The sequence below is a fragment of the Schistocerca serialis genome, chromosome 1 (assembly GCF_023864345.2).
Source record: "Schistocerca serialis cubense isolate TAMUIC-IGC-003099 chromosome 1, iqSchSeri2.2, whole genome shotgun sequence".
In the NCBI taxonomy this organism is placed as follows: domain Eukaryota; kingdom Metazoa; phylum Arthropoda; class Insecta; order Orthoptera; family Acrididae; genus Schistocerca; species Schistocerca serialis.
Genome location: NC_064638.1, coordinates 778790449 through 778818206, shown reverse-complemented (window position 1 = coordinate 778818206; position 27758 = coordinate 778790449). Strand labels below are relative to the sequence as shown.

Sequence of the window (27758 nt, the reverse complement as noted above, 5' to 3'; positions counted from 1 at the left end):
CAAGAAGAGAATAGATGCTTTTGAAATGTGGTGCTACAGAAGAATGCTGAAGATTAGATGGGTAGATCACATAACTAATGAGGTGGTTTTGAATAGAATTGGGGAAAAGAGGAGTTTGCGGCACAACTTGACGAGAAGAAGGGACTGGTTGGTAGGACATGTTCTGAGGCATGAAGGGATCACAAATTTAGCATTGGAGGGCAGTGTGGAGGGTAAAAATCGTAGAGAGAGACCAAGAGATGAACACACTAAGCAGATTCAGAAGGATGTAGATTGCAGTAAGTACTGGGAGATGAAGAAGCTTGCACGGGATAGAGTAGCATGGAGAGCTGCATCAAACTAATCTCAGGACTGAAGACAACAACAACAACAACTCTCCTATAAAGTGAACAAGCACCTAAATTAACATACTTTGGACGAAAATAAAAAACTAGTAGTTTATTTTCAAAATGTTAGCTGCTGTTGTTTCATTCCATCTCAATGATAAAAACGACAAAACTTACAAATTTTGAAGTGCCATAAAATGGATACAGGCAGAGATAAAATGTTGTAATTTGATAAGTTTATTGATCTGCACAGGAAGAACAAGTCATCAAAGTTAAATTTAAATTTGAAGTGATGGGTAAATGGCCTGTATGACTTGTCATGGAACGACCCTGTAGCAGTCACAGGCTCAAGAGATACAAGTGAATAACAGTTAAAATGACGCACTTTCTGTGAACAATAGGAATTTAGTTGCTGTTGCTATATTACTTTCCACAGTTATTTGTGCAATACCCATTTAATGTGTAACCAATCAAGAAATGATGGAAGGAACCACATTAATGTGAGAAATTACCGCTTCTGCTAAGTTGGGAGTATGTATAGATCATCTTCCTCGCCGATGGTCACATTGTGGTTGAATCTGACTTGCTTCTTTTAATTACTGGAACAGTTTTGGTATGCTTAAGACATATCCTACAGGTGTGCCTGGCCTGGTTCAACCATTCAGCTTCCCTAAAGGTTCCCATTGCTTCAATATACATGAAAATAATGCCTCATAAATGCATCACCCCTCCACTAGCTCAACCAATAAGATTTATTCTCTTTCTGAGTGCACAGCCATGAGTTACTGCTACACATTAGTAACTGCTGTCATCTGCATTGCACTATTGCCATACTGGCAATAAAACAGTTCCATCCATAGGGCCAAAATTATTCATTGCAGCAAACTGTGTGTGATACTTTGTGATCACTGTGTAGTTATTAGTGTGTGTCTAAATGTGCTAATGTGATCTGAAAGTAAATATCGCAGGTGATGGCAATAAACATGAAGGGCTTCCAAACATATTGAGGAGTACAACTTACTATGTTAACAAATTTTCAAACGTGAATCTGAAAGTGTGTCTCCTACATTCTGAAGACACAAGAACGAACTGCAAAAGCCTGCAGTGTCAGTAAGCGAATTGTATAGCTAATTTTGCATGAAAATATCACAGCAGTAGAATGGATTCTAGAACTAGATTTTGTGTTGCCTGGAAGCATCCAAACCACAAAGAAAACCTGTAACACTGAAATCTATCATACTCTGCTACGGAGAAGTTGCAGAGCTTAGATGTTTAAGTAAATCCACAAGACTTCCAGTTCAGTTTCTGTCAACAAGCAACTGTGAATTACTATTTATTCATAATACAGTATGTATCACACCGAAATGATAAATATAATAAGCGATTTCACCTATTTGAAAAAATTACACTTAAGAGGAAACAAAAGTCAAAGGGGCCAAAAGATAGATTTTTATATTTTTGCATATTTGAACAGCCCTCTATTCCCTCTGTAAAACCATTTTTGCTTCATATAAAGACCACAATTTGTTCATGAGTTACGATTGTTTTCCTAATGCTCTGTGTGGTCTGGCATTTAAATGCCACGCCTTCAATCTTGCACCACACACAGAAAAATTGCACCGATTTTGATGTTCCTTGTATGCCATTTGCTGCTGCTATTATTTTATGGTGTCAAGGTTTCCTATCCTGTACCTGATATCAATACCCTTCATTCCAATCATGTTTGTAATTGTTTGTGAACACTGTTGTTTATACTTACTGAAGTTTGTTATGAGTGAAGTAAGTTCTGATTTATGTTTCCTTTGATTTCAATATTTTTATAAATATGCCATGAACAAAGAAATTCTTGCCCAAATTAAAATTCAGTGGAAATAAATAGGCAACGGTAAATTAAATTCATGGGCCAAAGGAGTGAGATGTAAAGAAAATGAGCCCTCAAGAAATTGTGGTATCTTTAAAATCTCTTGTTGCAGTCAGCTAGTGTAGAGAACACTCATTTGAAAATACTGTGGTGAACTTCAGCATGCTCTCCTATTTTACTTCTAAAAATATTGTGTGCAGAATATGTTGTAGTGACATACCTTTGGGAGAGACTCTGTGACTTCATAAAGGGCTTGTGTCCAAACTGACATTGAATTAGGCTAGGCATGAAGCACCTGCTACAACAAAGATATCATAAATGGTAAATAATACTCTGTATGATGATGATAATATAAGGCCAGTTTATGATCTCAGATCAATTGGTAAAAGAATGGAAGCAGGCTAATTCTTTGTGCAATGCTAGACATTCCAAATTCACCTGCAAAATTTAATACTTTCAATGAAATTATTGGAACTGCTGTTGCTGAAGTCTATAATCTCTCAGTGAAGGAAGCAGCTGGAGAAGCTCTCAAGGAAAGTGATGATGGTGAAAGTGGTGATATTTGTGCACATTATGATGGCAGCTAGCAACAATATGGCCACACTTCACTAAATGGTGCTGTGGCGGCTACATCATTTAATACCGGCATGATAACTGATGTAGAGATTGTAAGCAACTACTGTATAACTTGTGGCAATGGGACTGAGAAAGAGGACGAACACAACTGTCAGAAGAATTATGATGGTCCAAGTGGTGAGATGGAAGAAGCAGTAATTCTAAGGACTTTTAATTGATCAGTGGCAAACAGAGATGTTAGATACACACCGTATTTAGGGGATGGTGACAGCAAGGTTTAGGACCCGATATGTGCAGAGAACCCAATGGTCCTAGTGTCACAATTTCCAAATTGGATGTATTGGGCATGTGATGAATAGAATGGGGAAAAGTAAAAAATAGAACTGGAAGATGGTAAGAAGGTAGTTGGTAAAGATCTCCTGACAAACAATGAAATAGATAAATTATAGAAATAAATTACAGAATTATTATGGCCTGAAGATAAGAAGAAATGTTGGGAATTGAGACAACACGAAGAAAACTGTATGGGCTATCTTTTCCCCCAAAAGGTTTCCACAAACGATAATTCTCAGCATTTTCTTTGCCCAAATGTTCCTGACACTTGGTTCCAGTACAGGAAAACAGCAATGTATGACCACAAACGTTCTTTACCTGCTGCAGTAATGAATGAAATTAAACAGACCTATACTTAGATATCTTTGTAAAGACACTTTGTTGAAAAAAATATCGCCATGGGAAAACACAAAATGTAAATAAATGTATAAATTCTGTCACTTGGTCTCTGTTACCAAAATCTGTTCAGATCACAACCCTCAAATTTGGTATTTATGATTCAGTTTTATGCTTCAATGATGGTGTAACAAACAAACCAAAGTTTTGGAAGCACTGGCCATAAAATCTAGTGGAAATACTACAAATTCCACGATGAAAATAGATAAAGAGAGAATCCAACCAGCAGAAATTGCCAATTTAAAAAAAGGAGGGACCAAGAGAAGAAAAGAAGACTAGTAAGATTCAGATGATGCTCAGTATGGAGCAGGAAAACATTAATTGTACGTAGTTCTCATAATTAACTATTCTAAAATTGCAATATTGAACTTTAAATTGACTTTTCTAAAAACTACATTTATGACTTTTCAGATACCATTATTTTCTGAACTAAATGGCTAAGAAATATAAAATTTGGTCAATTTGTACTCAGATGATAGTAAATTATTATAAGTAAACTGAGAATCACCAACCCCAACAGAAACTGTTTTATGATCACTAATGTATATGAAAGTGAACTTTTATGACTGAAACATTAAAAAATTTAGCTGAAATCCATAAGAGACATTTTGTTCATTTTACTTATCAATGGAGGCATTTATGTTGCATACATTCAGTAAAAATTTCACTGTTCTGACACTTATAGTTCTTTTGAAAAGCATACACGTTCACAGGCTGGAATAGCATTGACAGAATTGCGATAAAAAAAATGCCTTTCATCCCTACTTAACGTCCTCATGAAGCTGTGTCAGGTGTTCAGCATCTTTCATCCGGTTCATTGGAAAATGACTGTGTGTACAGTTCTGCAGCATCATCAAGACATGAATTTCAATTTTTCTCAAGCAGATGAGAAACTGTTCAAAATCAGGTACAACATTTATTATGTTTCTCGGGTATTTGAATGTATAATACGATGTACTGTAGTCAAATGAACCTGAGTGTTGGTTGCAGCAATACAGCTTGGAAATGTGGACACTTCTCCACCTCTGTTATCATGCATAAGCAAACTTTATCTCTTACTTGCTTCCCTATCAAAGCCTGTACATGGTCACCTTCCAACATGCTGCACGCTATACGGTTGATAGATTGTACCCTCAAAATTTTAAATACAGATAGCAGTCTTACTGACCCTTATATCAAGACTGGTCGTGTCAGTGTACATTTCATGCCATCTGCTCTGTATTAGTGCGGTTTCTGTCTCAATCCCTCAAGACGTATGATTACATTTGGGTTGGGTTTATCTACCCTACAATCCATTACTTCTTACAAACAAAAATTTGCAAGACCTTGCATTCCTGTGGCAGTTATCTCACATCATGATTGGCTTCATCACTTTCCATACTGTTGTCTCCAAACTAGGGTTTCTTACCTCAAATTTGAACATCTGCCTTTGTTCAACATCCCTGAAAGTTTGTACTACTGTGAAAGTACAGTGTTATTTAGGCATTAGCCAAACCATATTTCTTCCATTCTTTTCTATTATTCTCTTGTAATGATTTTATGATGTACTCCACACTTAAACACCCTTCCTCTACTAAAACACCCTTCCTCTACTAAAACACCCTTCCTCTACTAAAACACCCTTCCTCTACTAAAACACCCTTCCTCTACTAAAACACCCTTCCTCTACTAAAACACCCTTCCTCTACTAAAACACTCTTCCTCTACTAAAACACTCTTCCTCTACTAAAACACTCTTCCCAAGTCTGGATATTATGCAGCCATAATATAATCATATATCCACAAGGTAATACCACATTTAGACGTTTGGTGACATTTAGGGAATCAAGAGACGCCAGTTTTGTAATCTCCTGAAAGATTACTACTTATGACCTGTCATCTGAAGACTATTTCAGATTTCTAAGTGCAGCATATGTTCTGTTGCCACAAACACTGAATTTTTAATTGGTGGTTTCTCCCTTTCTCCACTTACTCTTAATTATAATAAATTACCTCTAACCGCTCTTAACTGTTCATAAAAAACAGTGTTTTTACATGGACAAATATTTTTTTCTAATGACTGACTGGTTTACTGCGCAAAATTTTAACGCACACAAACTAAATGTAAAACCAATGTCTAGTGGTGACCAAAATGATTCAATAGTTTTGCTGTTAAGCCCCAGCTTGTTTAGAAAGTCGTAGTTTTGTTGTAGTGGATTGTTATGACAGCGTTTAGATATCATATGGTGCAGCAAAAGAAGATACCAGATAGAGAGTATTGCAAATTCTACTAACGATTTTTTTGAAAGTGTTGCAACCTAGACTTCAATTGACTGTCATCAAGTTAACATTTGATTAAGAGCAATGGGATGATAAAATGATTACACAACAAAGCTATTTTGCTTAAACAATTTCACTCATTAAGAGCTGACTTATAAAGACTTCCTGGACCAGCTACAGGAAATGAAATGATTCTCAAACTCTCACTATGCTAGCAATTTTGCCTCTCAAAGTTGGTTTTCATGAGCTCCAGGAAATATTAGCTCCTATCCAGTGTAGTACACAATAATCACCACCAACTGATCTTCAAGAATTTTAGTAGCTTAAGGGGGTAGGACGTCAAACGGGACAACTTTGAGCACGAGAGGCACCACAGGACATTTTAATTTCCACTGTCTATACTTTTACCAACAAATTTATAAAACTTTGTCAGCATGACCAGGAAGGATTCAGGATTCACACTCATAGCAGTGGAAGTTCACAAACACGACAAAATAATTTTTTTTTTACATGTGAAATTTCATCATTTTTTCAGTTACTGGTGGCAGAATTTGTTACTATAAGTACAATTTTCTTCATAAGTAGGAGAGACTCTTCGATGAATTTTGCACAGCATACAAAACACACTTACAGGTGTATGAAACTAGAATTTATTTAATTTATGAAAAAATGAAAAAGCTGTTACATTTTAAACTTCATGTTTAGAACAAACTCAAATTTAAAGTTAATTATCTCAATTTTTACCACAGTTTTTAATAGATTTGTAAAATTCTAGAGCTCCATACACCTGTAACTATGGTTTGTATGCTGTGCAAAATTCATCGAAGAATCTCTCCTAGTTATGAAGAAAAGTGTATCTATAGGAACAAATGCAGCCAATAAGTGAAAAACTGATGAAATTTCAGATATAAAAGAAAAAAAAAAAAATATTTTGTTGAGTTTTTGAACTTCTGCTGCGAAACCTGAATCCTTCCTGGTCATGCTGCAAAAGTTTTATAAATTTGTAAAAGTACAGACAGTGGAAATTAAAATGTCCTGTAATGATGCCTCTCCTGCTCCAAGTCGTCCCATTTGACGTCCTACCCCCTCTTAATGATGCGATTCAGATAATTAACACCAGATAATTTTGTGAATTGCATATTACCATTTAGCAGCAACGTAATGCTGCAATTCTACTTCCATCTTCCACAAATACAATTTCAAAAGAATTTCACTTGAATAGACCCAACCCAAGATGGGGAGAAGGTTCTGCTGGCAGCAATTGAGTACAGCGGATCACGGCTAGCATCGGCATGAATGACACATGCTGCCTGGGTATAGAGGCCATCCCTTGTTCTTTCCTACAGGTGACTAGCTGATTTGGTGAAGACAGGTAGCCTTGCTCACATGGTGGAAGAAGCTAGCTTCACTCGCATGGCAGAAGCAGAGCTATTGTTTTGTAGCAGTTCTCACAACTGGCCGCTGTCCTCTAGTTTGGAGCCATGTGGACAGCTTAAGCCAGAGGCTGAGACCATACTGTGATGATCTTTGACACGTATTTCTACAGCTACCTATCAGGTGAACAAATGTAGGACCCTACAACAATGGCTATGAGGGTAGCGGAGTAAGTGTAGCATGCACACATTGGTTTTTTAGGATAGAGAAATACATCCACAGGCCTGAGAACATGCATTCTTAGTCCAGACAGGATAGCATTTGTCACAGCAGATCTGTGAAAGGAAATGTTCCGACATAAATTAAATTTCTGGGACCTATGGAAAGACCCCGGAACTAGACTAACTTATAAGCAGTTGCAATGGCCACATAGTACTAGGGACAAAAACTTGGCCAACATCAGGTGTCAATAGCAATGCAATTCTGAACTCCAACTGCAATGTGTAACGCAAACATAGGTTGAAGGCTGGTGGTAAAGGCAAGCTTATAGCAATAAAAGTGATAACATAATATCTAGTGAGATTACAACAGATTCAGAATGTGAAAATCTGGGTGAAGGTAAGTGTCGAAGGTGGACCAATATGGTCATCAGATGCTTTTATAGACCCCCTGGGCAATGGCAGAACATCTGAGGGGGGAAACTTGGGAGAACATGTGTTGATTTCCTGGTCGTGTTATAATTTTAGGTGGAGACTTCCATTTACAGTTTATAGATTGGGAGACTAGAGTGATTAGGACAGGTAATAGGGTAAGAGAACCATATCAAACTGTTTTAAGTGCCTCGTCTGGAAATTAAATTGAGCAATTAATTAGAGAACAGACTCATGAAGATGTCTGTGAAGTACTGGATGGTTTAAGCAAAAGCTTTTGAACGCTAGGCGTATTTGTCGATTTAACTAAGGTGTTTGAGTTGATCACAAAATATTACTCCAAAAGTCAAACCATTATGGAATACGGGGAGTAGCTCACAACTGGTTCACCTCTTACTTTAACAACAGACAGAAAAAGGTCATTATTCACTGTGTTGAGAATGGTTGTGATGTGGGGTCCGAGTGGGAGACGGTCAGTCAAATGGGTGGTGCCCTAGGGATCAGTGTTGGTGCCATTCCTGTTCCTTATTTACATACATGATATGCAGGTAATGAATTGCAGGTAATAAAGAATAACAGGTAATTCTAAAATATTTCTGTTTGTTGATGACTAAAGGGTGTGTGTGCAACATTGGTTCTGTTTCAAATAGTGCAGTTCACGAAATAAGTTCATGGCTTGTACAAAATAAACTAATGCCAAATCACAGTGCGCCTCAGTTTTTATAGTTTCTAACACACACTTCAACAAAACCACACTTTTAATTTCACAGAATGGGCATATGATTAGTGAAACTGAACAATTCAAATTTCTTGGTGTCCCGATAGATAGTAAACTGTCGTGGGAAATCCATACTCAGGATCTTGTTTGAAGACTGAATGCTGCCATTTTTACTACTCGAACGGTATCTGAAGTAAGCGACAGTTCGACAAGCGTCCCCCCCTCCACCGCCCCCCACACACACTTTACTGTCATTTCTTGTTAACAATGTCAGCTTATTCCCAAGAATTAGCACCTTTCACTCAGTTAATACTACGCAGAAAGCCAATCTGCATTTGGATCGCACTTCATTAACTCTTGTGCAGAAAGATGTGCAGCATACTGCTGAATCAGTTTTCAATAAGCTACCACAAGAATTCAAAAACCTTAGCAGTAGTCAATGTGCTTTGAGGATTCTACCCAGAAATGGTGAATCACAGCAGATTATTGCAATATCATGCAATCTGAACATAAGCTTAGCTGTGAGTTACATTGTGTTACTCCTGCATGTTTTGTAGGGTGAAAGCTGTTACAGTAACTGGTTATATCATGTCTATTTACCTCGGGTGTAAAGTCGTGACTGCGTCTGTATGCTGATGCACCTCCGTAACCAGTCCGCCCGGCATAAAATGGTGAATTAATGACAGCCGATCTTGAAAGTGAGGTATCCGATTCCTTGAATGCAAGGGGAAATCATTACAGCATTGTTTATATAAACAACAAAAATTACAATGTTAAACTATACCAACCAAACTTGGAGACCCAAATGCTGATACATTAAATAAACTTCTCCTCCTGTTCAAAGGAGTGTTCATTCTTGGACTGCGTGTACGATTAAGTAACAGTAATCTCCTCCTGTTCGTGGGAGCTGCAAATAAAATGAATATCATGCCAATAACAAGCAAAACACTAAACACACACTTAAAACGCATCATAACATGAAAAAAATATAAGCTTACTCGTGTTGTCAAAGTTTCTTTTTGTATTTGATGCACTATTATTAACGGATGTCTGATGAGCCACATGGTGTGGGAGAGATGAGCATCCACTTGTCGATTCACTACTCTCCGACACATCATCTCCTACACAAAGGTAAGAAGTACATTACAGAAATGAAAAAAAACCTGACAACATGAACACAGCTGAAATTACAGAAGTCTGCAGTCATACCATTTATTTTTCTGTCAACACTTCCTGAGCTGACAGTAGATTGATTTAAATAAGTTGACAGAGATGGACGTGGCCTGATGTTTCGATGCTCTCTGACAGAACTAATTCCATCAGTTGTAAGGCCTGCTGATGCTACAGCATTTAATTTAATTTGCTGTTTGTTAAGGCCACTAGGGCCAGGGACTGGATCATCAGTAATCCTTTGAGGAGAATATCTCGATTCAGTCTCTGGTCTTTCTGCCACCAATGCTGTAACAAAGGAGAACATGAAATAAAAGTAAGTTTCCTCAATATTACAATTAAAATAACAATAACATCATGCACACAAACAAAAACTCTCATTTTCAAATGCTGGATGGTATGGCTCAATGCAATTAATGTAGAGAACACACACACACACACACACACACACACACACACACACACACACACACACAGAGACAGACAGAGAGAGAGAGAGAGAGAGAGAGAGAGAAACTGGGTTTGTTGTACATTTTACATAGCAGCATTGCCTTTGACTCAAATCATTTATTTGCCGAATACTGCCATTATTATATGAAAACTAAATGTCAATAACAAGTCTTCATACGTGCTCTGATACAACCCAAAAGAAGAGTCGGGAGGGGGGAGTATTTCTGGCACTTACTGCTTTAGCAGCTATTAGATTCGACTGCTGCACACAATGACCATGATCACTTTGACTAAATCCTGAGAAAATTTTATTAAAACTGAAAAAAAATATGGCTAGGAATTACCAATATTAAAGGAATCCTGATGATATAACAGCATTTCCAATAAAAGATTTATTCCTTCTTCAGGACTGGAACTGTGCAGGAGGAAGTCTTAGGGGCAACTGACACAGGGTGGTGCTCTTTGAAATTTGGCAGCTTCCCACACTTTTCATTTGATTTTGTGAACAACCAAAACATTTATTTGAAATCTGTAACTACACTGTTTTCTGCTTCACATTTTCCATTTATATTTTGCTACAACTCACTGGGATACAACTTCTATTTTTAAATTTTTATGCAATATTACTACATAGGTCATAGTCCACACTTAATTCTTTCGTATGTCTACAGTAAATCATCAATACTTTTATTCTCAAAATTTTTCCACAACAATTGCACTGACCACAAAATGCAGGTCACATTAATGGTCTAATTGTACCCCTTTTCTAAGCCACTCCAGTAGTTTTCCTTCACGCCTCTTCCTTCCCCTTCACCTCCTCTGCCAGAAGAAGCGCCACTGGCTCTGAAAGCCTGGGTAAGTTAAGCCTGTGTGTGTGTGTGTGTGTGTGTGTGTGTGTGTGTGTGTGTGCGCGCGCTCCCACTGCTGCCTGATGAGTACCTCTTTTTTATCTATCCAATCATATTATATGCTACACATCAGTAGGTCATCACAGTTTAGATTTGATAATAAGATTCACTGGCCTTTCCAACCCAACTGTCATTGTCCGACATAACCTAGACCTCATGCTAAGATACAGATCTAAAGTCCAAAAAATAATACAGACCAAAAACAAATATTGTCAGCATTCTAATCTCACTCTATTTGACTGCATATTATGTCACGCACCACACTGAGTTACAGGACGAAGTTGACATCTGGTACTGGTAGGTCCAGTTGACCTGATTGACATAACTGATAATGCCATTTCCTGTGAAGAATAAACTAAACTATGCTGGGTCCATGAACCATGGACCTTGCCATTGGTGGGGAGGCTTGCGTGCCTCAGCGATAAAGATAGCTGTACCGTAGGTGCAACCACAACGGAGGGGTATCTGTTGAGAGGCCAGACAAGTGTGTGGTTCCTGCGGAGGGGCAGCACCCTTTTCAGTAGTTGCAGGAGCAACAATCTGGATGATTGACTGATCTGGCCTTATAACACTAACCAAAACAGCCTTGCTGTGCTGGTACTGGGAACGGCTGAAAGCAAGGGGGGAAACTACAGCCGTAATTTTTCCCTAGGGCATGCAGTTTTACTATATGGTTCGATGATGATGGCGTCCTCTTGGGTAAAATATTCGGATCTCCGGGTGGGGACTGCTCAGGACGACGTTGTTATCAGGAGAAAGAAAACTGGCATTCTACGGAACGGAGCGTGGAATGTCAGATCCCTTAATCGGGCAGGTAGGTTAGAAAATTTAAAAAGGGAAATGGATAGGTTAAAGTTAGATATAGTGGGAATTAGTGAAGTTCGGTGACAGGATGAACGAGACTTCTGGTAAGGTGAATACAGGGTTATAAACACAAAATCAAATAGGGGTAAAGCAGGACTATGTTTAATAATGAATAGGAAAATAGGAATGTTGGTAAACTACTACAAACAGCATAGTGAACACATTACTGTGGCCAAATAGAACGAAGCCCACACCTATCACAGTAGTACATATTTATATGCCAACTAGATTCGCAGATGAAGAAGAGATTTATGAAATGTATGATGAAATAAAAGAAATTATTCAGACAGTGAAGGGAGACAAAAATTTAATAGTCGTGGGTGACTGGAACTTGATAGTAGGAAAAGGAAGAGAAGGAAATGTAGTAGGTGAATATGGAATGGGAGTAAGGAATTAAAGAGGAAGCCACCTGGTAGAATTTTGCACAGAGCATAATTTAATCATAGCTAACACTTGGTTCAAGAATCATGACAGAAGGCTGTATACATGGTAGAAGCCTGGAGATACTGGAAGGTCTCAGATATATTATATAATGGTAAGATAGAGAGATGAAATAGTGAAGGTAGCAGAGGATCAAGTGAGTAAAAAGACGAGGGCTAATAGAAATCCTTGGGTAACAGAAGACATACTGAATGTAATTGATGAATGGAGAAAATACAAAAATGCTGTAAATGAAGCAGGTGAAAATGAATACAAACGTCTCAAAAATGAGATCAACAGGGAGTACAAATTGGCTAAGCATGGATGGCTAGAGGACAGATGTAAGGATGTAGAGGCCCATATCACTACGGGTAAGATAGATACTGCCTACAGGAAAATTAGAAAGACCTTTGGAGAAAAGAGAACTACTTCCATGAATATCTAAGAGCTCAGATGGAAACCTAGTTCTAAGCAAAGAAGGGAAAGCAGAAAGGTGGAAAGAGTATATAGAGGGTCTACGCAAGGGCGACGTTCTCGAGGACAATATTATTGAAATGGAAGAGAATGTAGGTGAAGATGAAATAGGAGATAAGATACTGCATGAAGAGTTTGACAGAGCAGTGAAAGACGTAAGTCGAAATAAGGCACCAGGAGTAGACAACATTCCATTAGAACTACTGACAGCCTTGGGAGAGCCAGTCCTGACAAAACTCTACCATCTGGTGAGCAAGATGTATGAGACAGGCGAAATACCCTCAGACTTCAAGAAGAATATAATAATTCCTATCCCAAAGAAAGCAGGTGTTGACAGATGTGAAAATTACCGAACTATCAGTTTAGCAAGTCTCGGCTGCAAAATACTAACACAAATTCTTTACAGATGAATGGAAAAACTGGTAGAAGCCGACCTCGGGGAAGATCAATTTGGATTCTGTACAAATGTTGGAACATAGATTAAGAAAAGACAAGCCTACATTTCTAGCATTTGTCGACTTAGAGAAAGCTTTTGACAATGTTGACTGGAATACTCTCTTTCAAATTCTGAAGGTGGCAGGGGTAAAATACAGGGAGCGAAAGACTATTTACAATTTGTACAGAAACCATATGGCAGTTATAAGAGTGAAGGGGCATGAAAGGGAAGCAGTGGTTGGGAAGGGAGTGAGACAGGGTTGTAGCCTGTCCCTGATGTTATTCAATCTGTATATTGAGCAAGCAGTAAAGGAAACAAAAGAAAAATTGGGAAAAGGTATTAAAATACATGGAGAAGAAATAAAAACTTTGAGGTTTGCTGATGACATTGTAATTCTGTCAGAGACAGCAAAGGACCTGGAAGAGAAGCTGAACGGAATGAACAGTGTCTTGAAAGGAGGATATAAGATGAACATCGACAAAAGCTAAACAAGGATAATGGAATGTAGTCGAATTAAATTGGGTCATGCGGCAGGAACTAGATTACGAAATGAGACGCTTAAAGTACTCAATGAGTTTTGCTATTAGGGGAGCAAAATAACTGATGATGGTTGAAGTAGAGAGGATATAAAATGTAGACTGGCAATGGCAAGGAATGCGTTTATGAAGAAGAGAAATTTGTTAACATGGGGTATAGATTTAAATGTCAGGAAGTCGTTTCTGAAGGTATTTGTATGGAGTGTAGCCATGTATGGAAGCGAAACGTGGAGGATAAATAGTTTGGACAAGAAGAGAATAGAAGCTTTCGAAATGTGGTGCTACAGAAGAATGCTGAAGTTTAGATGGGTAGATCACGTAACTAATGAGGAGGTATTGAATAGAATTGGAGAGAAGAGAAATTTGTGGCACAACTTGACTAGAAGAAGGTATCGTTTGGTAGGGCATATTCTGAGGCATCAAGAGATCACCAATTTAGTATTGGAGGGCAGCGTGGAGGGTAAAAATCATAGAGGGAGACCAAGAGATGAATACACTAAGCAGATTCAGAAGGATGTAGGTTGCAGTAGGCACTGGGAGATGATGAAGCTTGCACAGGATAGGGTAGCATGGAGAGCTGCATCAAACCAGTCTCTGGACTGAAGACAACAACAACAACATGCTGGGTCCAAGGGGTACGAAGGGTTTTGCAGAACTCGAAATTACAACAAAATCTTCAAATATAAAATTTGAGTGGCGCAGGTCTTCAGGACAAATTTAAGATCCAGGATGAAAATATTATGGGCTGATGAATGCAGAAGGTTAAAAATTGTGACAATGAAAGACAGTCAAAACAAAATCATATTCATACTACAAAATACTATGTGGATAAAGCAGATGCCAGACTGAGGGCCATTGGAGGAATCCTAAGGAAACACAGTCCAAAAACAAAGGAAGTAGGTTACAGTACACTTGTTCGCCCACTGCTTGAATACTGCTCACCAGTGTGGGATCCGTACCAGATAGGGTTGATAGAAGAGATAGAGAAGCTCCAACAGAAAGCAGCGCGCTTCGTTACAGGATCATTTAGTTATTGCGAAAGTGTTACAGAAATGATAGATAAACTCCAGTGGAAGACTCTGCGAGAGAGACGCTCAATAGCTCAGTACGGGCTTTTGTTGAGGTTTCAAGAACATACCTTCACCGAGAAAACAAGCAGTATATGGCTCCCTCCTGCGTATATCTCGCGAAGATACCATGAGGATAAAATCAGAGAGATTAGAGCCCACACAGAGGCATACTGATACACTTCATTTCCACAAACAATACGAGACTGGAATAGAAGGTAGAACCGATAGAGGTACTCATGGTACCCTCCGCTTGCGGAGTATGGATGTAGATCATCATACACTTGCCAAGTATAAAATCTGACAGCTCCTTCATATTATCAAATACTGTTAACAGTGAAGAGGACACCCGCGTTAGCAAAGATGTCAGACAGATACGGAATCAACAACTACATAGATGTTGGACAACTTTTTTCTCCATAAATAAACAACACAATTTAGATTTTTAGTGCAACAGTTATTTTTTGACCTATTTTAAGGTCACTGAACTACATCACCACACAGGACCACAAATTCAATTCTACTGCTCATGAATTCTTGAAAGAAGCTTATTCAACCATTTATGGATAAAATTAGGATTATTTCAAGTTAAGCTGGGAGCAACACATCTTTCACAGCTCTTCTCCATAGTGATTGGATATATATTTTGCAATGAAATGTACGAGGGCATGCCTTACTATATTCTTTATATGCTGAAATTCATTATGCTGGCTGGTAATATCTTTATGCAACATCAATTCCTCCTTGACAGATTAATTCCAAAGAAACAAGCTTTGCTGTGAGTAAATTATATTAACACTTGAGGTTTAACACATCATTTTAGGGAAAATGATGTGTTACACTCTCTGTCCTTAAAGAAGATGAAAGAAGAATGTGACATTTAATGAATATTTGTATTAGTGAAGTTAAGTTTCGAATAAAATACTGTCAGAGAAACAGTATATTATTATTGCAGGCAATGCAAGTTACATCGCAATAGGAAAGCATAGCCCCCACAAACACACACATGATAACAAACACAGAGTTGTTCAATTTGCACTAGCACATAATACGGTTGAAGGTAGCACTATGTTCCCACACAAAAGGAGTTATGAAGCAAATGACGTAGCCCTAATCAGCATATCTTCAACCAAAATGATCAATAATTATTGATGGCAGGCATTTCTCAAACTTACTAGATGTACATACCTACAGAGGAATAATGAGGATTCAGACCACCATTATGTAATTGCTAAACTACGTGCTCAAATATCTAATGCAAGAAAATTGAAAGGAACACCTCGAAGAAAATATATGCTGTCAAAGCTAAAAAATAAAGAGATTGTTAAGACATACTCTATGAGAACGCTACTGAAAATCTTGCGCTAAACACTTCTAGTGTAAGTGATACTCTGAATCAGAAATGAAGTGCTTGCAGGGACACAGTCATTAAGGCAGCAGAAGTAGTGCTATGGAAAGAAGGAAAACAATCAAAGAATTCCTGATTTGATGAGAGAAGAGAATAAGTTATGAGGAAAAATCCTGGCTTATAGGAAAATGTTTGAGAAATCTTATACACATTTAGTGGCAAGAAATTATCAAAAGGAAAGAAGAGAAGGAACTGCATCGGAAGAAGAAAAGGGAATGGGAAAGAAAGCTGAGTGAAAAATTGGAGTTAACTGGAAAAACAAATGATGTCAGAAAATCCTATCAGAAAACTGACAGAGAAAGAACATCATTTAAGCTGCATATTAATACATGTAAAAGTAAAAATGGGGAATTACTTACTGACAACCAAGAGAAACTGTAACGTTGGGTAGAGCATTTTAGTGAATGGTTGGATGTTCAAGAGCCCCCTATTGAAGAAATCCTAATCCACTCAGAAGAAGTTGTTGATCCGTAGTCCCCACCCCTCAAGAAGAAGTAGACAAAGCAAATGCATGACTGAAGAACAACAAAGCAACAGGGACTGACAACATAACATCAGCAGCTATTCAAAGCCAGGAGTTGAGTTAAATTGTAGGGTATTCAAAATTGTGTGTCTCATCTCAGAAAAGAAAGAGTTGCCAGAAGAATGGAACATAGGGATAGTGTGTTTGATACACACAAGAAAGGAGATATATTTACATGTGGCGACTACAGAGGCATATCACTCCTAAAGATTACATGTATTGTCAAAAATCTTGTGTAGTAGACTCCCGCCCACGGAGGAAAACATCATTGGAAGTTATCAATGCACTCAGAGCAGGAAAGTCAACTGTGAACCAGATATTTACTTTCCGAAAAATAGCAGAAAAAAACCAATGAATTTAATGTTGGTGTGCACCATCTTTTCATTGATTTCAAATCTGAGTATGAAACAATAAATCACGCTAAACTTTATGAGGCAATGCGGGAACTTCGAGTGCCTGGGAAGTTGATGCGTTTGATAGAGGTTACCCCAAGGCACCCCCAGTGTACTGTGTGAGTGCAGTCTACGCTATCACCCCAGTTTTCCATACGAAATGGACTAAGACAAGGGGATGGGATTTCTTGCCTACTCTGGCACTCAAAAAGAGTGGTACGTGAATCAAGTATCCAGACAAGAGGTACTACCTACTATAAGTCTGTACAACTACTGGGACATGCAGGTGATTTGGACCTAATGAGCAGAATGCATTCTCAGCTCTAAAACTGAATGCACGGAAGATGGGCTTGAAAATTAGTGAAGGAAAAACCAAGTATACGTATAATGGTACAAACCAACCCTTATAGCCCACATTAACCTATAAAATGACTGTTGAACGAGTGGAATGTTTCACTTATCTGGGCACAAAGATAGGAGCCAAATGGCAGCACTTCGACCAAAATTACAGAACACAAAAATGGTTCTAATCAATGTTATTTTGGAATACTACAACATTTAAAATCCAAGCTTCTACACGAGAGACTAAGTGCCGAGTATAAAATGCGGATAGGCCCAGAACTTACATATGGCTCAGAAACATGGACGATTACAAAGCAGGGTGAAAGCAGATTGAGATCAGACAAAAGAAGTATAGTGACAAGAGTCTGTGTGCGCAAATGGGAGTTGGAGAAGGTAAAGGAATGACGAGCTTTACGAGTGCTGTAAGGACGATGATTTGGTCCAGTTCATCAAGTTGCGTTGATTGAGATGGGCATGTAACATGACTCTGAGACAGATCATGTAACGAAAGCCAGCTGCAGTGAACCTAGAGGAAGAAGCACAAGAGGACGACTGAAGTTGAGAGGAAGTGACGAGGTTGGAGAAGACACCACCCGAGTTGGTTGCCAGAACTGGAGGCCTACAGTAAAGTCCACGGAGGAATGGAGGAAAATTATTGAGGAGGCCAAGTCACATCCTGGGATGTAGTGCCAATGGAAGAAGAAGAAGAAGAAGAATGCAAGGTACATGGCCACAGCAAATATGTGCACGATGGGTCATCAAGCTTGGAGTGTCTACCTGCTGTGAGCTGCTTGTTCCTACATATCGTGGCTTGGAGGTGTGTTGCAGCCATGGAAGTATGGAGCTCACAATAACAATAGTGATGCCATAGAAGAAAGAACAAAAGTAGTTTTAATACTGTTACTTCTTTGTCTGAAAATGGAGAGAGAAAGAGAGAGAGAGAGAGAGAGAGTGTGTGTGTGTGTGTGTGTGTGTGTGTGTGTGTGTGTGCGTAAAAATAAAAAAAAAAATGACAACTCAATGTATAAAGAAGTTTAAACAGATTAATTAGCGTTGAAGAAGAAATACTGTTGGGCAATATGTAAAATTGAGGATCCAGCTCTCTTTCAGCCTACAGCACTGAAAACACTGCAACGAGAAGTCCACTAGCAAGAGCAGAACACGGTTATTTGGATTTTGATTAACTGGGGTGGACAGTGAAATAAGTGACCACAGAGAATATATTACACAACAAGACAGAGTAAACCCAAAAATAAATAAATTACACTCAATTTTGTCTCAATTCCCTGACAGGGCTGAGAAATAAAACTGACACACCACACTAGACATCACTTGAAGTAGTAACAGCAATGTATTTCAGTTCACAAAATTCATATATTCATCTGACAGGACAGGACACGACAGGACAGGACAGTACAGTACATCAAAGACTGAAATAAAACAGCTTGACATTGATGGAATTTTATCTTCCACTAGCATCCAAAGTTATTCTATTCATGTTAGAGTGTCTTCCTCATCTTTGTTCTTGTGACAAGTAACAAAGGTTTCAGCCGAATGTTACATTTCTAATGAGCATTCCCTCACAATATACTCAATACATATTTCAAAATTAAGAATTACTTAGATTTACTGTGCTGTAGAGACAAATAAAACAAATGTAGGTCACAGATACCGCAGTCAGAATCATTGAGGGAGAAAGTTATGTAGGACTTTGAACGACAATAATGTGTAAAAGGTGAAGCTGAGGGCCAATTCTGTATTGGCTTTTAAAAGACGTTCACTTTGCATGTATTTATTACTGCAAGTGAATAAATGCCTATATTTAGTACACCAATCTTTTATTAGTTCAGTTTAAAGGAAATGCCCTTAATCGGCCAGGTAGGTTAGAAAATTTTTTAAAAGGGAAATGGATAGGTTAAAGTTAGATATAGTGGGAATTAGTGAAGTTCGGTGGCAGGAGGAACAAGACTTTTGGTCAGGTGATTACAGGGTTATAAATACAAAATCAAATAGGGGTAATGCAGGAGTAGGTTTAATAATGAATAAAAAAATTGGAGTGCGGGTTAGCAGCGTAGTGAACGCATTATTGTGGCCAAGATAGACACAAAGCCCATGCCTACTACAGTAGTACAAGTTTATATGCCAACTAGCTCTGCAGATGATGAAGAAATAGATGAAATGTATGATGAGATAAAAGAAATTATTCAGGTAGTGAAGGGAGACGAAAATTTAATAGTCATGGGTGACTGGAATTCGTCAGTAGGAAAAGGGAGAGAAGGAAACATAGTAGGTGAATATGGATTGGGGGGAAGGAATGAGAGAGGAAGCCGCCTTGTAGAATTTTGCACAGAGCATAACTTAATCATAGCTAACACTTGGTTCAAGAATCATAAAAGAAGGTTGTATACCTGGAAGAATCCTGGAGATACTAAAAGATATCAGATAGATTATATAATGGTAAGACAGAGATTTAGGAACCAGGTTTTAAATTGTAAGACATTTCCAGGGGCAGATGTGGATTCTGACCACAATCTATTGGTTATGAACTGCAGATTGAAACTGAAGAAACTGCAAAAAGGTGGGAATTTAAAGAGATGGGACCTGGATAAACTGAAAGAACCAGAGGTTGTACAGAGTTTCAGGGAGAGCATGAGGGAACAATTGACAGGAATGGGGGAAAGAAATACAGTAGAAGAAGAATGGGTAGCTCTGAGGGATGAAGTAGTGAAGGCAGCAGACGATCAAGTAGGTAAAAAGACGAGGGCTAATAGAAATCCTTGGGTAACAGAAGAAATATTGAAATTAATTGATGAAAGGAGAAAATATAAAAATGCAGTAAATGAAGCAGGCAAAAAGAAATACAAACGTCTCAAAAATGAGATCGACAGGAAGTGCAAAATGGCTAAGCAGGGATGGCTAGAGGACAAATGTAAGGATGTAGAGGCTTGTCTCACTAGGGGTAAGATAGACACTGCCTACAGGAAAATTAAAGAGACCTTTGGAGAGAAGAGAACCACTTGTATGAATATCAAGAGCTCAGATGGCAACCCAGTTCTGAGCAAAGAAGGGAAGGCAGAAAGGTGGAAGGAGTTTATAGATGGTTTATACAAGGGTGATGTACTTGAGGACAATATTATGGAAATGGAAGAGGATGTAGATGAAGACGAAATGGGAGATAAGATACTGCGTGAAGAGTTTGACAGAGCACTGAAAGACCTGAGTCAAAACAAGGCCCCAGGAGTAGACAACATTCCATTAGAACTACTGATGGCCTCGGGAGAGCCAGTCATGACAAAACTCTACCATCTGGTGAGCAAGATGTATGAGACAGGCGAAATACCCCCAGACTTCAAGAAGAATATAATAATTCCAATCCCAAAGAAAGCAGGTGTTGACAGATGTGAAAATTACCGAACTATCAGTTTAATAAGTCACAGCTGCAAGATACTAACGCGAATTCTTTACAGACGAATGGAAAAACTGGTAGAAGCCGACCTCGGGGGAGATCAGTTTGGATTCCGTAGAAATGTTGGAACACATGAGGCAATACTGACCTTACGACTTATCTTAGAAGAAAGAATAAGAAAAGGCAAACCTACGTTTCTAGCATTTGTAGACTTAGAGAAAGCTTTTGACAATGTTAACTGGAATACTCTCTTTCAAATTCTGAAGGTGGCAGGGGTAAAATACAGGGAGCAAAAGGCTATTTACATCTTGTACAGAAACCAGATGGCAGTTAGGAGAGTCGAGGGGCATGAAAGGGAAGCAGTGGTTGGGAAAGGAGTGAGACAGGGTTGTAGCCTTTCCCCGATGTTATTCAATCTGTATATTGAGCATGCAGTAAAGGAAACAAAAGAAAAATTCGGAGTAGGTATTAAAATTCATGGAGAAGAAGTAAAAACTTTGAGGTTCGCCAATGACATTGTAATTCTGTCAGAGACAGCAAAGGACCTGGAAGAGCAGTTGAACGGAATGGACAGTGTCTTGAAAGGAGGATATAAGATGAACATCAACAAAAGCAAAACAAGGATAATGGAATGTAGTCGAATTAAGTCCGGTGATGCTGAGGGAATTAGATTAGGAAATGAGACACTTAAAGTAGTAAAGGAGTTTTGTTATTTGGGGAGCAAAATAACTGATGATGGTCAAAGTAGAGAGGATATAAAATGTAGACTGGCAATGGCAAGGAAAACGTTTCTGAAGAAGAGAAACTTGTTAACATCGAGTATAGATTTAAGTGTCAGGAAGTCGTTTCTGAAAGTATTTGTATGGAGTGTAGCCATGTATGGAAGTAAAACATGGACGATAACTAGTTTGGACAAGAAGAGAATGGAACCTTTCGAAATGTGGTGCTACAGAAGAATGCTGAAGATAAGGTGGGTAGATCACATAACTAATGAGGAGGTATTGAGTAGGATTGGGGAGAAGAGGAGCTTGTGGCACAACTTGACTAGAAGAAGGGATCGGTTGGTAGGACATGTTCTGAGGCATCAAGGGATCACCAGTTTAGTACTGGAGGGCACCGTGGAGGGTAAAAATCGTAGAGGGAGACCAAGAGATGAATACACTAAGCAGATTCAGAAGGATGTAGGTTGCAGTAGGTACTGGGAGATGAAGAAGCTTGCACAGGATAGAGTAGCATGGAGAGCTGCATCAAACCAGTCTCAGGACTGAAGACCACAACAACAACATAAGGAAAATAATTTATGTACCAAATTTATTTTGTCAATAAAGAGCATTTTTAACTTTGTTATAATACAATCATTTACTACCACCCCTAGTTCCATAACACAAATACTATAAATGCACCTTTCTGTAAGATAGGCAGTCCCTTTGTAAGATAGGTAGTCCCTTATAAGTTCATTTACAGTGTTCAGTTCTGAACTGTGTGAAGTGATAATAATCACCTTTTGACAGGACATGACATTGCACCGACATTTGGAGTAATTTGGCCTCTACTTTTGCAATATTCTTGAACATTTCATGGTTTTAATCAATATGGTGTTGTGGTCTTCTGTCCAAGGACTGGTTTCAGGCAGCTCTCCATGCTAATCTATCCCGTGCAAGCCCCTTCATCTTCGAGTAACTACTGCAACCTACATTCCTCTGAATCTGCTTAATGTATTTATCTCTTGACCTCCCTCGACGATTTTTACTCCCCACGCTTCCCTTAAGCACTAAATTGGTGATCCTTTGATGCCTCAGACTGTGTCCTACCAACCAACCTCTTCTTTTAGTCACATTGTACCACAAATTTTTCTTCTCCACAATTCTATTCAGTACCACCTCATTAGTTATGTGATCTACCCATCTAATCTTCAGCATTCTCCTGTAGCATCACATTTCAAAAGCTACTTTCTGTTCTTGTCTAAACTGTTTATCGTTCATGTTTCACTTACATACACGGCTACATTCCATACAAATACTTTTAGAAAGGACTTGCTGACACTTAAATCTATACTCGATGTTAACAAATTTCTCTTCTTCAGCAACACTTTTCGTGCCAATGCGTCTAAATTTTATGTCCTCTCTACTACATTCATCATCAGTTATTTTGCTCACCAAAAAGCAAAACTCTTCTACTACTTTAAGTGTCTCATTTCCTAATCTAATTCCCTCAGCATCATCCGATTTAATTCTACTACATTCCATTATCCTCACTTTGCTTTTGTTGATGTTCATCTTATATCCTCCTTTCAAGGTATTGTCCATTCAACTGCCCTTCCAGGTCCTCTGCTGTCTCTGACAGAATTACAATGTCATCGGCAAACTTCAAAGTCTTTGTTTCTTCTTTCTGGACTTTAATTCTTACTCCAAATTTTTCTTTGGTTTCCTTTACTGCTTACTCAATATCCAGACTGAATAACATTGGAGGTAGGCTACAACACTAACTCACTCTGTTCTCAACCACTGCTTCTCTTTCATGCCCCTCGATTCATAACTGCCATCTGGTTCCCATACAAGTTGTAAATAGCCTTTTGCTCCTTATATTTTACCCCTGTCACCTTCATAATATGAAAGAGAGTAGGTTTGCTTTCCCTTAACCTATCATCTACGGGAAGTCATAGGGGCAGTACTGCCTTGCATGTTCGTACCTTTCTCCAGAACCCAAACTGATCTTACCCAAGTTCAGCTTCTACCATTTTTTTCATTCTTCTGTAAAGGATTCGTGTTGGTATCTTGCAGCTGAGACTTATTAAATAGATAGTTGAGTAATTTTCAGATCTGTCAACGCCTTCTTTCTTTGGAATTGGGATTCCTATATTCTTCCTGAGGTCTGAGGGTATTTCGCCTGTCTCATACATATTGCTCACCAATGCTATCAGTAGCTCTAAGATAGGCTGTCTACTCCCAAGGCCTTGTTTCAACTAACGTCTTTCAGTGCTTTATCAAATTCTTCATGCAGTATCATATGTCCCTTATCTTCCTTTACATCTTCCATTTCCATAACACTGCCCACAAGTACATTCCCTTGTATAGACCCTCAATTACCCCTTCCACCTTTCTTCTTTCCCTTCTTTGCTTAGGAATGGTTTTCCATCGGAGCTCTTGACATTCATACAGGTGGTTCTCTCTTCTCCAAAGGTCTCTGATTTTCCAGTAAGCAGTAACTGTCTTACGCCTAGTGACACATGCTTCCACACCTTTATATTTGTCCTCTAGTCATTCCTACTTAACCATTTTACACTTCCTGTCAATTTCATTTTTTAAAAGTTTGTGTTTCCTTTTGCCTGCTTAATTTATTGCAGTTTTGTATTTTCTCCTTTCCTCAATTAAATTCAATGTCTCTTTTGTTACCAAAGGATTTCTACAAGCCCTCGTCCTTCTACCCACTCAATTCTCTGCTGTGTTCACTATTTCATGTCTCAAAGCTACCCATTATTCTTCAATTGTATTCCTTTCCCCTGTTATCAATTGTTCCATAATGCTCCCTCTGAAACTCTCTACAACCCCCGGTTCTTTCAGTTTATCCAGATGCCATCTTCTCAAATTCCTGTTTATTTACAGTTTCTTCAGTTTTAATCTGCAGTTCATAACCAGTAACTTGTGGTCAGAGTCCACATCTGCCCTTGGAAATGTCTTACAATTTACAATCTGGTTCCTAAATCTCTATCTAACCATTATATAATCAATCTGAAACATTCCGGTTTCTCCAGGTCTTTTCCACGTATACAACCTTCTCTCATGAGTTAGCAATGAATAAATTATGCTCAGTGCAAAATTCTACCCAGGGGCTTCCTGTTTCATTCCTTTCTGCCAGCCCATACTCCCTACTACTTTTCCTTCTCTTCCTTTTCCTACTATCGATTTCCAGTCCCTGATGACTATTAAACTTTCAGCTCCCTTAACCAACTGAGTAATTTCTTTTATCTGATCATACATTTCCTCAATCTCCTCTTCATCTATGAAGCTAGTTGTCACATAATCTTGCACTACTGTCATAGGTATGGGCTTCACGCCTATCTTGGCTACAATAATGCGTTCACTATGCTGTTCATAGTAGCTTATCCATGTTTCTATTTTTTTTTTACTCATTATTAACCCTAAACCTGCATTACTCCTGTTTTATTTTGTATTTATAACCCTGTATTCACATGACCAGAAGTCGTGTTCCTCCTGCCATTGAACTTCACCAATTCCCACTACATCTACATTTAACCTATCCATTTACTTTCTTAAATTTTCTAACCTACCTGCCCGATTAAGGGATCTGACATTCCATGCTCCTATCCATAGGACGCCTGTTTTGTTTCTCCTGATGACGACGTCCTCTTCAATTAGTCCCCACCTGGAGATCCAAATGGGGGACTATTTTACCTCCGGAATATTTTACCCACGAGAATGCCATCATCATTTAACTATACAGAACAGCTGCATGTCCTTGGGAAGAACCACGACTGTAGTTTCTCCTTGCTTTCAGCCATTCGCAGTGCCAGTACAGCAAGGCCGCTTTGGTTGATGTTACAAGGGCAGATCAGTCAACCATACAGACTGCTGCCCTTGCAATTACTGAAAAAGACTGCTGCCCTCTTCAGGAATCGTATGTTTGTCCGGCCTCTTAACACATACCCCTCTGTTGTGGTTGCACTGACGCACACAAGCCTCCCCACCAACGGCATGGTCCATGGGGTGGGGTATTCCATATACATTATAAAAGAATATATATCTAAAACAAAGATGATGTGACTTACCAAACGAAAGTGCTGGCAGGTCGATAGACACACAAACAAACACAAACATACACACAAAATTCAGGCTTTCGCAACCAACGGTTGCTTCATCAGGAAAGAGGGAAGGAGAGGGAAAGACGAAAGGATGTGGGTTTTAAGGGAGAGGGTAAGGAGTCATTTCAATCCCGGGAGCGGAAAGACTTACCTTAGGGGGAAAAAAGGACAGGTATACACTCATGCGCGCGCGCGCGCGCACACACACACACACACACACACACACACCCAACCGCACATACACAGACACAAGCAGACATTTGTAAAGGCAAAGAGTTTGGGCAGAGATGTCAGTCGAGACGGAAGTACAGAGGCAAAGATGTTGTTGAAAGACAGGTGAGGTATGAGTGGCGGCAAATTGAAATTAGCGGAGATTGAGGCCTGGCGGATAACGAGAAGAGAGCATATACTGAAGGGCAAGTTCCCATCTCCGGAGTTCTGACAGGTTGGTGTTAGTGGGAAGTATCCAGATAACCCGGACGGTGTAACACTGTGCCAAGATGTGCTGGCCATGCACCAAGGCATGTTTAGCCACAGGGTGATCCTCATTACCAACAAACACTGTCTGCCTGTGTCCATTCATGCGAATGGACAGTTTGTTGCTGGTCATTCCCACATAGAATGCGTCACAGTGTAGGCAGGTCAGTTGGTAGATCACGTGGGTGCTTTCACACGTGGCTCTGCCTTTGATCATGTACACCTTCCGGGTTACAGGACTGGAGTAGGTGGTGGTGGGAGGGTGCATGGGACAGGTTTCACACCGGGGGCGGTTACAAGGGTAGGAGCCAGAGGGTAGGGAAGGTGGTTTGGGGATTTTATAGGGATGAACTAAGAGGTTACGGAGGTTAGGTGGACAGCGGAAAGACACTCTTGGTGGAGTGGGGAGGATTTCATGAAGGATGGATCTCATTTCAGAGCAGGATTTGAGGAAGTCGTATCCCTGCTGGAGAGCCACATTCAGAGTCTGACCCAGTCCCGGAAAGTATCCTGTCACAAGTGGGGCACTTTTAGGGTTCTTCTGTGGGAGGTTCTGGGTTTGAGATGAGGATGTGGCTCTGGTTATTTGCTTCTGTACCAGGTCAGGAGGGTAGCTGCGGGATGCGAAAGCTGTTTTCAGGTTGTTGGTGAAATGGTTCAGGGATTCCAGACTGGAGCAGATTCGTTTGCCACGAAGACCTAGGGTGTAGGGAAGGGACCGTTTGATGTGGAATGGGTGACAGCTGTCATAATGGAGGTACTGTTGCTTGTTGGCGAGTTTGATGTGGACGGACGTGTGAAGCTGGCCATTGGACAGGTGGAGGTCAACGTCAAGGAAAGTGGCATGGGATTTGGAGTAGGACCAGGTGAATCTGATGGAACCAAAGGAGTTGAGGTTGGAGAGGAAATTCTGGAGTTCTTCTTCACTGTGAGTCCAGATCATGAAGATGTCATCAATAAATCTGTACCAAACTTTGGGTTGGCAGGCCTGGGTAACCAAGAAGGCTTCCTCTAAGCGACCCATGAATAGGTTGGCGTACGAGGGGGCCATCCAGGTACCCATGGCTGTTCCCTTTAATTGTTGGTATGTCTGGTCTTCAAAAGTGAAGAAGTTGTGGGTCAGGATGATGCTGGCTAAGGTAATGAGGAAAGAGGTTTTAGGTAGGGTGGCAGGTGATCGGTGTGAAAGGAAGTGCTCCATTGCAGCGAGGCCCTGGACATGTGGAATATTTGTGTATAAGGAAGTGGCATCAATGGTTACAAGGATGGTTTCCGGGGGTAATAGATTGGGTAAGGATTCCAGGCGTTCGAGAAAGTGGTTGGTGTCTTTGATGAAGGATGGGAGACTGCATGTAATGGAATGAAGGTGTTGATCTACGTAGGCAGAGATACGTTCTGTGGGGGCTTGGTAACCAGCTACAATGGGGTGGCCGGGATGATTGGGTTTGTGAATTTTAGGAAGAAGGTAGAAGGTAGGGGTGTGGGGTGTTGGTGGGGTCAGGAGGTTGATGGAGTCAGGTGAAAGGTTTTGTAGGGGGCCTAAGGTTCTGAGGATTCCTTGAAGCTCCGCCTG

The 27758-nt window shown here is 39.5% G+C and overlaps 1 protein-coding gene across 1 annotated transcript in view; it reads right to left on the bottom strand.

Annotated features, from left to right (window-relative positions):
• Positions 1-27758, bottom strand: part of LOC126483190 (nuclear pore complex protein Nup153) — a 104701-nt gene that overhangs the window by 62222 nt on the left and 14721 nt on the right. The window contains exons 3-6 of the mRNA XM_050106597.1: positions 9703-9951; positions 9492-9614; positions 9282-9400; positions 9094-9207 (exon numbers count right to left, since the gene is read on the bottom strand). Of these exons, the coding sequence (XP_049962554.1) occupies positions 9094-9207; positions 9282-9400; positions 9492-9614; positions 9703-9951 (605 nt within the window). The remainder of the gene's footprint in view (positions 1-9093; positions 9208-9281; positions 9401-9491; positions 9615-9702; positions 9952-27758) is intronic.